The following is an 18,675-nucleotide window of genomic DNA, read 5'->3' on the forward strand; positions in this document are numbered from 1 at the left end:
AGTCAATTTAGTTTTTGTCAAATCTTGAAGATAAATGACTTAAAAGTATGAACAGGCTTCTTCAAAATAAACATATAGCTATAACCACATTTGCATTTTCTGTGATTTTTTTTTAAAAATCATTTTAATACTGCCTGAGCCTTAGAATATTCTTATACAATTCTGCCAAAAAGATGACTGTAGCTACTATAAAGGATTAAAGATAAACTAGAAAACAGTTGCTATGTCTGTTAATAAAATACGAGGCAAATCCTATACAATGAGGAACACAATGATAAATTCTCTATTACCTTCACATTAGGCTTCTTTGTTGAAACTCCTCTGTACCAACCTAAAAAGATATTAAAATAATGTTATTGTTATTCTATAAGAGCTATAATATAGTAATTTTAGAAAAGGCAGATGAAATGAAATTTTCCTTACTATGCTTTGGCTTCATTAGGATCTACAATGAAATGCTAGTAGTTTACTCTACTAAAGAACAGGTTTTTATTTTTATTCGGCTTTGTTTTTATGGCAGGTAAGAAATACAGTGCAGACTGTTCCTGATTCATTCATTCTCTCATTCAGCATATACTGTATTATTCACTTGTGTGTTGGTGGTTATTGTTTCTGTTCAGTCACTAGAGTCAGTATTGCTACTAGTACAGAGATCACTCTTTCTTTCCTTTCGGCATTCATATGCAGCAATACGAACAGAAGGTTCAACTACACAACAGAAGTAGAATTTTCAAGCAAGGGAAATTTTATAGCCATCCTTTCTCAATTCTATTATTTTCAGAGTTTTGCTAAAGTTTACTCATGTTTGATAGGAAACAGCATGTAAAAATATAAACCAAGAAAAGTACTTACAAAAGGAAAATAAAAGTGGAGAGTATAAATGACAGCCAACATTAACTGAGAACTTTTGTTATTAATTTTACATATTGCAATTGAGGGCATTTTCCATGTACTAATCTTCATATCTCATGACACTGTTATGAAAGGGGGAAACCTAATTTTCTCACATGAAAACAACAGATTACAAAAGAGAAATTCGACTTCTTTCAGTAACAACAGCTCAGACAATAAATTTCAATAACTAGTTTCACAAACTGAGTCTCAATTTCTTCATTGATCATTTTAGATAATCTTCAGCACTTGGGAAACAGAGGCAGGCAGATATCAGTTCCAGGACATCCAAGGCTACACAAAGAAACCCTGTTTCAAAAAAAAACCTTAAAAAAAATAAAACAATAATCTTACAATTCCTAAGATGAATATATTAAGATGCCACATGGATAGTAAATATATACATACACACTCAGCTCAGTCCCCAACTTGGGCAGAGACCCCCCCTCCACCAGAGGCCAACACAGTTGTCAGAGGTCCAGGTAGACCATTGATCAGCAGACTTCCCCCACTCTCTCAGTGCTCCTCCCTACCCTATTCCCAAATCCACCCTCCCCTCTTTGTCACTAATTCCCAGGCCCCAATTCAGGCAGAGACCCCCTACTCAACCAAAGGCCACACCAGCCACCAAAAGCCCAGGAAGGCAATCCACCCACAAACTCCCTACTCTCTTGTTTTCTCCCACCTAATCCCCAATCCTCCCACTCCTTGTTGCTATGTCCCAGAACCCAACTCAGGCAGAGAGCTCCTGATCCACCAGAGCCCACACTTACTACAAGACCAGAGAAGATACAGAAACTAAGGAATAAAACACCCATTCAACAAAGACAAACCCAGAAATCAGCAACTAGACCTATAATCACTCAAAATCCGGACGCCTAAACGTCAGTGTAAGTACACAATCAACAATAGCCAAGGCATTAGTCAATATCAGAGTCCAGCCATCTCACTACAGCAAGCCCTGAATATTCCAACACAGCTGAAGCACAAGAAAATAACCTTAAAGACTACCTTTATGTAGATGATAGAGGTCCTTAAAGAGAAAATTAAAAATTCCCTTAAAGAAATTGAGGAAGAGACAATCAAAAAATTAGAGGAAATCAATAAATCCCTTAAAGAATGCAAAGAATAAACAAAAAGTTGAAGAAAATGAATTAAACTGTTCAAGACCTGAAAACTGAAATAGAGGCAATAAAGAAAACACAAACTGAAAGAATTCTGAAAATGAAAATCTAGGTAAGAGAACAGGAACTACAGAGGCAAGTTTCACCAACAGAATACAAGAGATGGAAGAGAGAATCTCAGGCATTGAAGACACAATAGAAGAAATACATACATCAGTCAAAGAAAATGTTAAATCTAGAAGATTCCTGTTACAAAACATCCAGAAAGTCTAGGACACTATGAAAAGACCAAATCTAAGAATAACAGGAATAGAAGAAGTGCCCCAGCACAAGGGCCAAGAAAATATTTTAACCTAAAGAAAGTGATGCCTATAAAGGTACAAGAAACTTACAGAATATCAGATAAATTGGACCAGAAAAGAAATCCCCCTCATCACATAACAATCAAAACATTTAACATAAAGAACAAAGAAAGAACATTAAAAGCTGCAAAGGGAAAAGAGCAAGTAATGTATAAAGGCAGACCTATCAGAATTACACTCAACTTCTCAGTGTAGATTCTAAAAGCCAGAAGGCCCTGGAAAGATGTCTTGCAGACTCTAAGAGATCACAGACGCCAGATGGCGAAAACAAGATATTCCATGATAAAGTCAAATTTAAACAATATCTATTGACAAATTAAGCCCTACAGAAAGTAGTAGAAGGTAAACTCCAACCCAAAGAGGTTAACTATACCCATGAAAACTCAGGAAATAAATAATCTCACACCAGCAAAACCAAACAAGAATGGAAGTATGTAAGTGTGTCTGTGTGTGGGCACACACACACACACACACACACGCTCACACACATACACATTCTACCAATGCCACGCCAACAAAATAACAGAAACTAAGAATCATTGGTCACTGATATCTCTCACTATCAATTGAAGGGGCTCTAACAGGTTCAAGCATGGCAAACATGGCTTGGTAGGCCTTGCCCTTCCCCCATTCCCTCTTCCTTGCTAAACACCATTAGGTTACATTCCTAAAGGTAGTCACCAAGGTCTATTCCCTTATTTGGTCACTCCCTACCCCTAAGGCTGACTATCAAGGTCCAACTATCAAAATATTGAAATCCAGCAATAAAAAGCCCCCTTTTGGTCACCCTAATTAACCTGTCCAATTAAATACCTCATCCTGACACAGGAGTTCCCCATTTATCTTTATAAACTTATTAGTATTCATGAGAAATAATTGGAATCACATTCTGGGAGAGACATTGGTACTCCATGCTTCTTGACATCACATTACTGACAATAGCTAAGATGAGGAAGCAACTTAAAACGTCCATCCAAATGACTGCAAAAATATGATAAACACATATAATGGAAGATTATTTATCCTTTAAAAGAAAAAAACCCCTTGATTGTAAAGCAATACAGATTAATTTTATGGGTAATACCCTATACAAAAATAAGTCAGTCACAGAATGACAAATGTTCCATGGTTCTGTTTATATGAGAGTCAAAACAGCCAAACTCATAAAAGTAAAAACTAGAAGGGTAGGTATCAAGACAGGGTGGAAAAGGGAGTTGAAAAATTGCTAGTTAACAAGTGTGGTGGTTTAAACAAGAAACATCCCCCATAGGCTTATGTATTTGAACACCTGGTTCCCAGTTGGTGGTGGTATTTGGAGAGGTAGTATAGCTTTAATGAAGGAAATATATCACTGTCTCCTCTCTATCCAGAGGCACTCATTTGTCCTTTGAGGGCAAATATCCCTTCCCCCTCCCTTGTTCCTTTTCCCTTTTCCCTCATCCTCTATCTCCTGTCTTTGTCTCTTATTCCCTGATCTCTGTCCCTCTGGGACAAATAAATCTCCTTTGTGCTGAGAACTTGGTCTTGGGGTGTTTTGTGCCAATACTGTTCTTTTCATTGATTCCATGACTCATATTTGACCTACAGGATTACCCCTAGAGCCCAGTTCTTACACATTCAGACCTTCGGGCACTGGCTTTCTCTATCCAATAGTGGCTAATTGGTGCGTTTTCCCCTGAACTCCTACATTCCTACACCTCTGATTAGCATATTCAATTAAGTTTGCTGTGGTTTACAAGTTTTCCTTTAACTTTTGGTGACTGTACCACTGGAATTCAGAGCATCTCCCTCCAAAAAAAACAAAAACAAAAACAAAAACAAAAACAAAAACAAAAACAAAAACAAAAAAAAAACCCTGCAGTCCTACATTTCTCCTCAGATAACTGTGTCCTTTCTCTTGATGACAAGTCTGGGTAACAACCCCTCTTTCCTAAAGAAACTATTGGCCTGTGGAGATTCATGCAGACACCCTGACTTACCTGCACTCACCAGCCTCCACTGATGATGGGAATAGCTTCTTCTACCCAGAAAACTTGAACCCAGTATTAATGGTAGACTTCAGCAACCAACAATGTTTTTAGTACCTGAATGTGTAACTGCCTTCTCTTTTGTCTGCTCCAAGCCCTCTATATAACTCCTACATGCTCTGAATTTTTCTACATTCCACCATTTCATGTCCATTTAAGCCTCCACACACTACAGAAATATTGACTGCCGAGTACTCTATGCCCACCAGCGATGCACCTGCACCCTGGCGCAGTTCAGAGTCACAAGGGCAAAATAGCAATAAATTGGAAACAACCTGGATGTCCCTCAACCAAAGAATGGATAAAGAAAATGTAGCACATTTACACAATGGAATATTATTCAGTATTTTAAAAAATGGCATCATGAAATTTACAGGCAATCATACTAATGAAGTAACCCTGTAGCATGACGGCTGGCTTGTTGGGGTATCTGTCCCGCCCAGTACCCCACAGCTGGCAAGCCCCAAAGAAAATCACACACAGGACTCTATAAGATTATAAACTGATTGGTCCATTAGCTCAGGCTTCTTGTTAACTCTTACAGCTTATATTAACCCATTATTTTGATCTATGTTAGCCATAAGGCTTGGTACCTTTTTCAGCTGTCAGTTTACATGTTGCTTTTTCGGTGGTCTGGGCAGGAATGGAGGAGAAAGCTTCCTGTTCCCCAGAATTCTCCTGTTTTCACTGCATCACTTCTACTTTAATTTTCAGATTAACTTTTTGTAAACTTCTAAATATGAGAAAGAATGAACAGTAACTGTCTTTCTGTGTCTAGACTGCTGCATGTAACATGATGTCCTTCTTCCAGCTCTACTCAGTGTATTACCAATGACAGGACTTTGATTCTACTATTATAATAATACTCTATCATGTATACAAAACACATTTTCTGTCTCAAATTCATTTGTTGATAGATATCCAGGTTGAATCCTTACTTTAGCTGTTATGAATAGTGTAGCAATAAATATGTGTATACACGTACCTCTTTGTTACACTGACTTCAACTCCTTTGGATAGCAACCAAATACAGGAATAAATGAATCATATGATAATTCTAATTTTACAGCTTTCTGAGGAATCTCCAAACTGTTCTCCATAATAGATGTACTAATATACATTCCTACCAACAGTACATAAGAGTTGTTTTTTTCTCCATAACATTACCATTTTCTGTTATTTTTGATATGTTTATAATATCTTCTAATTGGAGTAACATGACATCTCATTTGTAGTTTTGATCTCTATTTAACAATAATACTGATCACTTTTCAAATACTTCAGGGCCAATTTTATTTATTCATTACACCTGTCACCACAACCACAAGTCACATCAAAATTACAACTAGACACACACACACACACACACAAAATTAATAGCCTAAATATTTCACTTGGAGAAATAACTGTTCGTGTTTCAAGTACTGTTTCTGGTAACTGAACAATCTCTTATATGTAGGTCTTCTTGGCTCAGGTGCTTTACTATATATATGTCAGAACATCACTAACAGTCTCCTCCCTCAAAACACTGAAAGAAAGAAACATATATATGGTTCCCACCAGTACAAAGCTCAAAGATTCTACAGGCTGAGGACTTCATGGTGAAATACTGCCTAGGTAGGTCTAGAGTAGCAGACCTGTCCACTTACATTTTTCCTTTTTAGTAATAGCCATTCTAACAGGTAATGGTAGCACACTAAGGATCTGATTTCCATTTCCCTGATGATTTGTGATGCTGAGTTTTTTTCACATGCTAATTTGCCTGGCATCTTTAGTTTTCCTTTGAGAAATTGATATAGGATTCTCCTCTGTATGCTGTGAATATGTTTTATTACCATTGGTTTTGAAAGAAGCTGTTTCAGCCTATGGCAGAGCAGAATAAAGTCAGGCAGGAAAATCGAAAAGAGATATACAGAAATAGTAAGTGCAGTCAACAAGACACCATGTAGCTACCAAAGGAGACAGATACTGGAATCTTACCAGTAGGTCACAGTCTCGTGGTGATACATAGATTAAATGAAATGGGTTAATTTAAGAGATAAGGGTTAGTAAGAAGCCTGAGCTAATAGGCCATGCAGTGTTTGTAATTAATATAGTTTTCATGTGATTATTCGGGTTTAGGCAGCCAGGAAATGAATGAGCAGTCTCCCCTTTCAAAATGATGCCCACTGTCTGGGGCATGGATCCACTGAAGACCAAAGAGAGAGAGAGAGAGAGAGAGAGAGAGAGAGAGAGAGAGAGTTACTAGACACACAAAAATGGGAGCCAAGCACAGTTTCTTGGTAACTGCATTTTTTTTCTGCAGATCTTTTTTAAGAGAAGGCTTCCTGATTCAGCATTAGCAGGAAAAATTGCACGGCTTCTTTAAGAGATGGCAGCTCTGGCTCTTTGTGGAAGTCCTGCACTTAAATGGAGTTTTTGAGCAGAGTGCTACAAGTTGCTTAATAGTCACATAGATCTGCTGCATCCCTGAAGCTAGGGTAATGAGCGAGCATGGATTGCAGAGTTGGCAGCAAACATACCTCCGCCATATTTAGAAGGCCAAGAGAGGTGGAGCCAGCATGCAGGACCCCTGTGACCAAGCTGATTATCATTTTTAAAGCACTCCTGGTCAGAAAATGATTTTATATATATATATACATTAACAGAGATTCAGATGAATACTGGGTCACAGTATTAGAAAAATATGCATGGGTTTATGTGAGAGAAGAAAGAGTACAGAAAGTCATAGATTAAAGGAGTAAAGATAATTAAATATTAAAAAGTAGTAGAGAAAAAATAAGCCACATAAAGATGAAAATACACAGAGTTTGGATTATGTAAATTATGATGTTTTCTTTGAATTTTTTGTCTATGAATAAGCTAAGTATAGAGAGACATTTCATTGTACAGTCTGCTAAGCTAAACCAAGATAAATATTTTAAAGGTATCTTGACTTCGAAATTTGAGTCTAAGGAAAAGAGGTTCTTTTTGAAAAAGAGGTTCTGCTTTTCTTTCCACAGAGGATGGGAACTTGTGGATTTCTTCCAGGCTAATGTGGTTCGATAGAACAAGTTCCCCCCCCCCAAAAAAAGTTTCCATGAACCCTAAAAATACTTTGCCCAACAAATAGCAGAAAACTATGCCTAAATTCCCAAAATGATTGTACATAAATGTTTGTTTTCATTTAAAGAGGGTTGATTGTAAGTGATTAATGGTCACAGTCAATTTCTATAAAAAAAATAAGGGAGATATGATACACACATGAAATCTTTGCATTGGTATATATTCCTGCTCTTTTTTAAGGTATTGTGTTTATGTAGCTCATTTAAAAAAGTAATGTATAATTAAAAATCACAGATTAATATAGTCATCTATAATAGTCAAACTGTAGTCATGTTAGGTTTTCCAAATGTATAAAAATACATTTCAGATGGATAGGTATTCTTTCTAGATGTCTAGAGATATATTTCAAGTGGACAGGTATTCTTCAAAGCTTTCAAAGACTTATAGAACATGCCTATAGCAGAGCAAAATATAGCCAGGCTAGAAGAGATATAGGGAGAGAGTAGTAAGAGTCAAAGAGACATCATGTAGCTGCTGAAGAAGAAAGACACCTAATGGTAGGCCACAGCCTCATGGTGATACACAGATTAATATAAATAGGTTAATTTAAGATGTAAGATTAGTTAGGAATACACTGAAGCTTTTGGCCAAACAGTGTTACAATTAATATAGTTTCTGTGTGATTACTCATGTCTGGGTGGCTGGGAAATGAACGAGCAGTCTCCACTTACAATTAAGATATATTGCAACAAAATGACAATCACTAGATGTGAAACCAGAAGAGATGAGTATGAAGATCTTCCATACCTACAAAAAGCAAATGACTCTTCCAATATTAATCAGGAAAGATTTCTTCGCCATAAAACCTGTCCACAATTATCAATAAAGCCTGCACTATTGATATGAATCCCCATATTTGGGTATATTACCTGTATGTATGAACAGATGTGCATGCATGTACATGTGTGTATGCAATGTGTATGTGCACCAATGCATGTCGTCAACCGAAGTGGACACTGGGTGTCTTCTCCAATAACTCTCCATTTACTTTTTTTGAGACAGAGTACCTCACTGAACCTAGAGTTCACCAACTCATCTGAACTGGCTGGCTAGTAAGCTCCACTGATCTACCTATCTCCACCTCTCCAACGATAGGATTACAAGAATGCAGTCCTGTACCCACATTTATTTGTGGATTCTAGGGATCCAAGCTCAAGTCTTTATGCTTGCACAGCAAGGGCTTTATTGACTAAGCCATCTCTGAAGCCGCACAGTCCCATTTTCACCAGTGAAATATCTTATAATTCTAACCACAGCTCTGATTTCGAGTAACTTTTACTTATAACTCATTTTCACATAAAATACTATCTAAAGCTACCCATTGTTGGCTGTCTTTTTATCAAGGCTTAAAAAGAAACCAGCTAAAACAGAAATGCAAGAAGTAAGTCAGAGTTATAAGAGACTAAAATAAACTGAAATGTCTCTTTTGATTTGGTGTCCCAAGCACACACTGGGCTAGTAGGGGAAAAAATGTTCTTAGTCTATACTATTTATTATTAAGGGTAGAATTTTTTATAAAGAGGCAAAACTAAGTGTCCTCTAAACCAGGTATACAAAAAATTCTTACAACTCCTTCACTGATATAAGAAATAAATAAAACATTTTATGCTGAAAAGAGCCAAGCAAAGAGCTGCCAAAAAGTAAATGAAAAACAACAACAACAACAACAACAACAAAAAAAAACCCAAAGAAACAAAACCCTAGGGTTGAAATTCCATTTAGAAGGCATAATATCAATGATAATCAGAATGATCCTTAAAATGATTTTAAGGCCTCTCAAATAAATAAAGTAACAAAACAATGGAAAAAAGTAGAAGAGGTAGCAGTAAAGCCAAAAGCTCTAATGTATTAACTCGACCTGTTTTTAGTCTAATTTGGAATAGAAACAGCCCTATGTTGTATAAATTTATTCACTCAAATATTATAATTCTAGTAAGGATGGCTGAAAAGCGAAGCATTATTTTAATGAGCAAAAATATTTATTTATTCATTTCTTGCATTTGAAGTAGTCTTCGATGACATACTTGGCCAGAGATTCTTCACCATAGTCCTTAACCACTACACAACTGCAATCAACCACTTTCCATGGCTTCCCTTTCAATCAATTTTACAGAGGCTTACCCGTTCCCCTAGTCTGTTGCTGTCATCAACTTCAATTAGGTTGATTTGGTGCTCACCACAAAGTGCCTCCATCAACTTGACATATGTAGGCTCATCACAATTGGATGTAAGTACACAAAGATGGACTTGGTGCTTGTCTAAGCTTTAGCACCTTCACGAATGCCATGTGCTAGTCCATCGTGGTAGGGGTGATCTTCAGCACTTCTTCTAGAACAACACTGACATCCATTACACTACCAGCAGCAATGTCTTTCTCTGCCATGGTGGTGGATTACAAGTAAGGATAAATCTTGAAGGTACTGAGACTTCACTTCCATGCTATTCAACAGCAGCAGGGGAAGAGCCAAGTGAAGCATTTCTATTTCACTACAAATATTACTAATTACATTCACTAAAAAAATAATAAATTTAAATAGATTTAATAAATATATAAAATTTAATATGTATATTCAAAAAATCTACATTAAATACTAAAAACATAAACTCTTTAAAAAGACTCTACACATGCACTGTGGCACATGTGACCATACACAAATACCACACTATGTTCAAACACACACATGGGTACACACAATAATAAATAATATAAAAGTTATGGGTAACCAAACATGATTAAACAGTAAGGTATGAAATCAAACTAAATTCCTGAATATAGACATTAATTCTTTTATACTAGGGGTTTTAAAATTTAAGAGTGCAATGGTCACTTTCACTCCACTGTGAAAGAAGACCTGACAAAGTAATTTAAGGGTGGATTTATTTTGGCTCATGGTTTGAAGAGATACAGTCCATTCTAGCAGGCATAAGACAATTGGTCACACTACCTCCAAAGTAAGGTAACAAAGAAAGATGTATGCCAGTATTCAGCTAGTTTCCTCCTTTTTCCCTTTTTAATCCCAGACCCCAACCCATTTAGGGTGAATTTTCTCTCCTCAGCTAAATTACAGCACTGTAAATGCCTTCAAATGCATACCGAGATATTTCCTAAGTGATAAGATTAACCATCACAAAAAGTTATTTACAGCACACTCTACTTAAGCAATTGGGTCACAAAGAAAAAGAGTATTATAGGAAGCCATTTTAAGTAGAAATAACCATGTTAGACTAATGAGCAAGAAGCAAACAAAGTGTTTTAGAAGACCTGTACTGACAATACTTTCAAATATAATAAATTCATAGAAATATTCTGAACTGGTCAAATGTCACTAAAGTACAAAAAGCAGAAGAACCTGAGAACACTAGGCAATCACCACAGAAGAAAGAAGCACAACAGAGTACAACTGATTGCCAGCAGTAAGTGCTCAGGGATTACCTGATGTGGAAAGAGAGAGCTGTATGGTTACACTTGTTCTCTTAATTGTGGATTATATTTTACTTTGTTAGTCACACCAAATACTTCTCATATAAATTAAAAATCACTTCAAATCAAGTTGTAAAAATAAATAGGGTTTGTTTGGTTTGTTTCATTTTAATTCTGTTATATTAAAAAAGCAAATAAATAAGAGAAATACAAATAAAGAAGAAAATCTGTTTGAAAATATGTTCTGAGACTTGGTATAAATATGAGATTAATATTTGTGTGAAAGGCATAATTATTTTAAAACATGCATGAAAAATAGTAATGACTTAGCCTTGTGCTACATTCTGTGCTAAAAGTTTTATCATCTATAATCTCAAACATTGATGAATATTACTTGGCTAAATATACATTATTGTTTAGATTGTGAAATGGACTTGCTAGTCATCCAGTGCAAGTGAAACCATACTATCCCAAAGAGGCAAAAAGTACTACTACAATTGCTACTGACAGAGAGGTTGCAGAACAATGTGAGCAGTGTTAACTCAAAGAATGAAGCCTCTATACAGACCAGGCCAAGTGACAGTCAACAATTAGCAGTCAAACCAGGTGCAAACCAAGCAAGTCAGATCAAAAGTACCAAATGTAGCCCAGGGATTGTACCACTTTGAGAAATTTCAAGCCTTTTATTTCAAAGGTGTAAAATATTTTTCACTGACAAAGTAAAACAATCCAAACTTATTGACCCTTAACTATTGTAACAAACACCCATGTAGACAGAGATTACAGACAAGCACATGATATTTACAAAACAAATACAATCTCTTCTTCATCCCATAATTTAAAAGTCTGGTTTAAATTTTTAAGAAACTGTCAGAGATAATAAGATGGCTCAACAGGTTAAAAAAACAAAAAACAAACAAACAAACAAAAAAATTTGCTGCACAAATCTGGTGATCCGAGCTCAATCCTCAGCACTATGAAAAGGCAGAAGAACCAATTCCACACGTTGTCGTCTGACCTCCAGTCAGGCACCATGGCACACATGCCTACACATACAGTAATAATAAAAAGGATTTTAGTTTCTGTCTTTGTTTGGGGGGGGGGTTCTTTTTGTTGCTGTTGTTGTTGTTTCTTTGTTTTTTCAAGACAAGGTTTCTCTGTATAACAGCCCTGGCTGTCCTGGAACTCATTTTTAATAGTCCAGGCAGGCCTTGAACTCACAGAGATCTGCCTGCCTCTGCCTCCCAAGTGCTGGGATTAAAGGCATGCACCACCATGCCCAGCTTAGCTGTTCCTTTGTGAAGGACAGACTGGAGTGACTGCACATTCTAAAAAAAATCATATAAGAAACCAACTGTGTATTGGAGGTTAAAAACAAAACCTACAACTTTAAAAAAAAAATTCTTACTTTGGTACATCAATAAAAATATGTATAGCCTTCAAATTCTTGGTCTCTTTTCCAATTATATAACTAATAATAGGCAAGAAAGAAAGTGTCAATCACTTCCAAAACTAAGAAACTTCTAACAGAATCCAGTCCCCAAAAGTGGAAACATAATTATTCAAAAAGCTGACTTTGAAAATTATCTTTCCATTATTTTCACTGAAAAGCCTAAAGAATAATCTTGTATATTTATTCACATAATCTAATGCTATTCTAAGTCTTCATTTATGACCTATTACTATAAAAGATGATAATCAGCAAAAACTAAATATGCATTCAAAAACTGAGATTTTTTTTTTTTCCAAATGAGTCATTTGCTCTTGAAATTATTCTGGTGAGCCCTAAACAAATTTGAATAATACTGCCATTGATCAAAGAAGACATTTGCAAAATTCTACAATGAAAATGTCTTTAAAAATACATTGTGAGAGCTGGGTAGATGGCTCAGTAGGTAAAGTATTTACCATGTAATCATGAAGAAATGAGTTTAAATCCCTGGCACCTAGTAAAATGTCAGGTACAGCAGCATTTATCTGTAATATAAGTGCTGGAGAGGCAGAGACAAGAAGATCTCTGAGCCAGCTAGCTTACCCAAAGTCAGTGGGCTCAGGATCAGTAAGAAACGATCTCAAAAACAGGTGGAGGAACAATTGAGGAAGATGCCAGATGTCTACTTCTGGCCTCCACATGTATACAACAAATACAAATAAATTTTTGAAATTTCTGGTTCCTTCTCTAGTAAACTACTTTGAAAAAATACAAAAACTTTTAAAAGTACATGAAAAATATGAAAGAAGACAAGCACAAATACCACAGAGAGGACTCGAGGCACTACAATCCATAAGAAAGGAAATTGTATGGGAATGAGCTTCTCCATTCACTCGATATTTTTCTCTGAGGATATCACATAAAAAAATGGTAATCCCACTAAGATAATAAGGTTGAAATTGAAGTCTACCAAAATAACAGTGAATTACAGTTAATCCAAATTTTTGTATATAATCTATTCCTATGACTACCAGTTTTATAAACTGGTAGCCATGGAAGGGCTCCAGAAAAGCAGCAAATCTGAGGCTAAAGGGCTGGGTAGAGCCACTTTAAGAGAAAACAACAACCCAGTGACTTTTAAACAGAAACTGTGCAAATCAAATATTAATTAAGTAAAATTTATTTTTTATTATTGTTTCTATGGATCTGATGTGTGGGTGGATAGATGCATGTGTTTCACAGCATGTGCATGGAGATCAGAGGGCAACTCTGGGTGGTTGGTTCTTTCCTTCTCCCTTTACATACCTTCCAAGGATTGAATGCAGATCCTTAGGCTGGCATAAGAAGCACTTTTATCCACTGACCCATCTTGCCAGCCCAATTATGTAAAATCTCTAAAATGTTCAAATATCTATCAAACTAAAATTCTCCACCTAAGAAAAACAATAACAAATTGAAAGGAGAGTCACAAAAGCAGAGGCTAAAAAGAAAAGCAGTCAACCTGCACTAAGAAAATGTTTAAGATAGAAAGAAAATGAGCCTGACAGAACTTAGCAAATGAGAAAATAAAGGAAAAGCACTGGATAGGGTTAATCAATGTGAAAGAAAATAAACACAAACAGAAAAAAAAATATCTGATGAGAGGACTGAGAAGATGGCTTGGTCAGTAAAGCTCTCGCCTCACAAGTGTGAGGATCTGAGTTCATATGCCCAGAACCTATTCAAAAGGTCATATGTGGTGGTTTGTATCTGCTGTAGGGTAAAAAGGGCCAGTGGAAGAAAATCCTGGCCTGAGACTAGAGCCAAAGAAACACACCCTGCCCCTAACCAATTCGCAAATTGAAAACCAACCAATTCCTAAACACAAAATCCACTTAATCTCTGAGCTTGCCACAAACTCAGGAACTGAGAACCTACCAATCCTCAACCCTGCAAATCTACACCTTGTAGAGCTCCACCCCTAAGAAATCCTATATAAGCCCTATTCATTTTAAGGCTACCCTTTTCCACCCTGCCAGAGGCAGCCACTCTCCTGGATTCCTCCCTCCTAATAAATCTCGTGAGGTCTATGGTAACAACTTTCTTTGGCTGGAAACAACTTTCTTTTGCTGGAGTGCAGCAGAGTAGAGATGTAACAACTTTCGATGGAGCAGAGCCAGGCTGCAACAGTTCTTGTCATTGCTGGAACAAAAGGTTACACTCCAGGGAAGCTGAGCAGAGCTGTAACATGTCTCTGGAGCAGAGAAGAGCTGTGACAACCTCATGGGGGAAATCCTCCCCTGCTCCTGCAGAGCTGTTACACTTGCACTAGGGAAACCTTTCCCAGAGCAAGGACTTTAACACTCTGCTGGGTCACCAGAACAGAGCTGTAACACTTCTGTTGGAGCTATCCCTTCAAAGCTGTAAGTAATCCTCAGCTTCCAACTACCAGGATACCTTTTCCTTTCAGAGATGTAACACTTACTGGTATTTCTTGGCTTCTGACTGCCAGGATATCTTCCCCTTTGAAGCTGTAGGTAATCCTTGGACTCAGACTACCAGGATACCTTTTCCTTTAGAACTATTAACACTTACAACACTGGCAAGATGTGAAGTAGAGAAAGGTGGAGCCCTGAAAGCTTAAGTCCTGGTTATATAACAAAGCTCTGGATACCAAAGAACCAATACCAGAGGTTGTCCTCTGACACCCACATGTATGCCACATACATGTAAGGAAGCAAATAAATAGAGCAATATAAAACATGGGGGCAATTTAATCACTATAACTGTTATATCTTGTTGACAGTATAAAAGCATAAAGTAGGAACAGGTCCTGCTCCTTCACTGAGGCTACCCACACAGAGGGGTTAGTGTGCACCCGCCCAGCCCGAGGAGGGTGCACAGCACCTCCAGCTCCTGCTGCAGGAGCTTCTTCGCTGCACACAACTCTTCCCCACCCCTCTCAGTTCAACCTTTTGTCTGCAGGATCCTTTGACCTCCAAGAGTTCTGTCGCTGTGCTGAGGACAACTTTTCAGACAGGCCAACCGGGGAATAGTTCCTACACCTGCACTAAGGAGATCCACCCACAGTCAGTCACAGCAAAAGTTGGACCAAGACACCAAGACTCTCCAGGCTGCATTTGAAGGAAGAGATTGGCAGGCGCCAATGCAAGAATTCCTCCAACAACCTGAAAGGCAACATGACATCACCAGAACCCAGGGATCACGCAACAAGAAGAATTGAACACCCTACTTCAGAAGAAATAGAAGAAATTGACTTTAAATGGAACGATACGAAAATGATACAGGAACTTAAACAGGAAGTGAAAGACTACTGTAAAGAAATGGAGATAACAGACAAAAAGGTAGAAGAAATGAATAAATCTCTCAAAGATAACCAAGAAAACCAAGAAAAAGTAATCAAACAGGTAAGGGAAACAGTTCAAGACTTGAAAAATAAAATGGAGGTAATGAAGAAAACACAAACCGAGGGAAGGCTGGATATGGAAAATTTGAGTAAACGAACAGGAACTGCAGAGACAAGTATTACCAACAGAATACAAGAGATAGAAGAATGAATCACAGACACGGAAGATACTATAGAGGAAATAACACACCGATTAAAGAACAAAACAAATCCAACATATTCGTAACACAAAGAACAAAACAAATCCAACAAATTCGTAACACAAAACATACAGGAAGGTAGCAGAAGATCCATCAGAGGGGTGAGTGTGCTCCTGACCCACGGCAGAAGTACAGCAATGGAGCACAGACATTCCCCCAACCCCTTATCTCCATGGTCGTTCTGCAGGGGTTACTCCACCCTGCTACACTCTCTCTCCTCCTATCCCATCCCAGCTTTCACCAAGGAACCCCTTCCCTTCTTCCTCCCTTCCTCGGGGTCATAAAATCCCCCAGCTCAGCCTTTTTCAGCACTGGGCCAGGGAAGTGAGTGCAACTGGGCAGGAGGGAGTTCCTTTGTTTTAATAGCCTGCCTGCAGCAAGGTAGGCCTTTTGTCAGCAAGATTCCTGGCCAACAAGGGGCACTGATCCTGTACCAGAAGATCCATTGGACAGCATTTGAAGGAAGAGATGGGCAGGCGCCAAGGCAAGAATTCCCCCAACAATCTGAAAAACAACATGAAAACACCAGATCCCAGCAATCTTACAACAGAAGGACTTGAACACCCGATTCCATAAGAAGTAGAAAAAAGTGTCATTATGAAAACAATAGATTCCCCTAAACAGGCTATGAATAACTCCATTAAAGAAATGGATGAGAAGTATAACAAAAAGTTTGAAGAAATGAGTAAATCCATAAATAATACCCTGGGAAACCAAGAAAAAACAATCAAACAGGTAATGGAATCAGTTCAAGAATTGAAAACTGAAATGGAAGCAATGAAGAAAACACAAACCGAGGGGCGGCTGGATATGGAAAATCTAGGTAAACAAACAGAGACTTCAGGAACAAGCATAACCAATAGAATACAAGAGATAGAAGAACGAATCTCAGATTATGAAGACACCATAGAGAAAATAAACGCTCTGACCAAAGAAAACAGCAAATCCAACAAATTCTCATCACAAAACATTCAAGAAATCTGGGACATAATAAAATAAGAAAGACACCTCAACCACAAAGACAGACATCTACTCAGAGTAAAGGATTGGGAAAACGGTTTTACAAGTAAACGGACCTACAAAACAAGCATGTGTGGCCATTCTAATTTCTAACAAAATTGACTTCAAACTAAAATCAATCAGAAGAGACGAAGATGGACATTTCATACTCATAACAGGAACAATTCATCAGGAAGAAGTCTCAATCCTGAATATCTATGCCCCTAATATAAAAACACCCACTGATGTAAAAGAAACACTTCTAGAACTCAAGGCAGTCATCAAACCACACACACTAATAGTAGGAGACTTCAACACACCTCTCTCACCAATGGTCAGGTCAATCAGACAGAAACCTAACAGAGAAATAAGAGAATTACTGGAGGTAATGAATCAAATGGACTTAACAGACATCTATAGAACATTTCACCCAAATACAAAAGAATATACCTTCTTCTCTGCAGCTCATGGAACCTTCTCGAAAATTGATCACATACTCAGTAACAAAGCAAATTTCCACAGATATAAAAAAATATTAGTAACCACCTGTGTCTTGTCAGATCACCATGGATTAAAGTTAGAATTCAACAAAAATGCTACCCCCAGGAAGCCAACAAACTCATGGAAGCGGAACAGTGAACGACTGAATCACCCCTGGGTCGAGGAAGAAATAAAGAAAGAAATTAAAGTCTTCCTTGAATTTAATGAAAACAAAGACACAACATACTCAAACCTATGGGACACTATGAAAGCAGTGCTAAGAGGAAAGTTCATAGCACTAAGTGCCCAATTAAAGAAAACGGAGAAAGCACACATTGGAGACTTAACAGCACACTTGAAAGCTGAAGAAAAAAAAGAAGCTAATTCACCCAGGAGGAGTAGAAGACTGGAAATAATCAAACTGAGGGCTGAAATCAACAAAATAGAAATACAGAAAGCAATCCAAAGAATCAATGAATCAAAAAGCTGGTTCTTGGAGAAAATCAACAAGATTGACAAACCCCTATCCAAATTAATCAAACGGCAGAGAGAGAACATGCAAATTAATAAGATCAGAAATGAAAAAGGGGACATAACCACAGACACAGAGGAAATTCAGAGAATCATTAGATCTTACTACGAAAGTTTGTGGGCCACAAAGTTGGAAAATGTAAAAGAAATGGACATTTTTTTAGATAAGTACCATATACCAAAGTTGAACCAAGACCAGGTGAACAATCTAAATAGACCTGTTAGTCGCGAAGAATTAGAAGCTGTTATCAAAAATCTCCCTACCAAAAAAAGCCCAGGACCAGATGGTTTCAATGCAGAATTCTACCAGAACTTCCAGGAAGAGCTAATACCTATACTCCTAAATGTATTCCACAATATAGAAACAGAAGAGTCATTGAAAAACTCCTTTTATGAAGCTACAGTTACCCTAATACCAAAAGCACACAAAGACACAACCAAGAAAGAGAATTACAGGCCAATCTCACTCATGAACATCGACGCGAAAATTCTCAATAAAATTCTGGCAAACCGAATCCAAGAACACATTAGAAAAATTATCCATTATGATCAAGTAGACTTCATCCCAGAGATGCAGGGTTGGTTCAACATATGCAAATCTATCAATGTAATCCATCATATAAATAAACTGAAAGAAAAAAAACCATATGATCATTTCATTGGATGCTGAAAAAGCATTTGACAAAATTCAACTCCC

General features: G+C 37.3%; 1 protein-coding gene and 1 pseudogene across 7 annotated transcripts in view; both read right to left on the reverse strand.

Annotated features, from left to right (window-relative positions):
* Positions 1 to 18,675, reverse strand: part of Dock3 (dedicator of cytokinesis 3) — a 389,362-nt gene that overhangs the window by 316,334 nt on the left and 54,353 nt on the right. For all 7 annotated transcript variants that reach the window (XM_085689689.2, XM_085689687.2, XM_085689686.2 and 4 more), the window contains exon 3: positions 291 to 331. In XM_085689689.2, the coding sequence (XP_085545815.1) occupies positions 291 to 331 (41 nt within the window). The remainder of the gene's footprint in view (positions 1 to 290; positions 332 to 18,675) is intronic.
* LOC125388640 (small ribosomal subunit protein eS12 pseudogene) lies at positions 9,497 to 9,892 on the reverse strand (annotated as a pseudogene).

The sequence above is a fragment of the Myodes glareolus genome, chromosome 4 (assembly GCF_982192425.1).
Source record: "Myodes glareolus chromosome 4, mMyoGla1.1, whole genome shotgun sequence".
Taxonomy (NCBI): Eukaryota; Metazoa; Chordata; class Mammalia; order Rodentia; family Cricetidae; genus Myodes; species Myodes glareolus.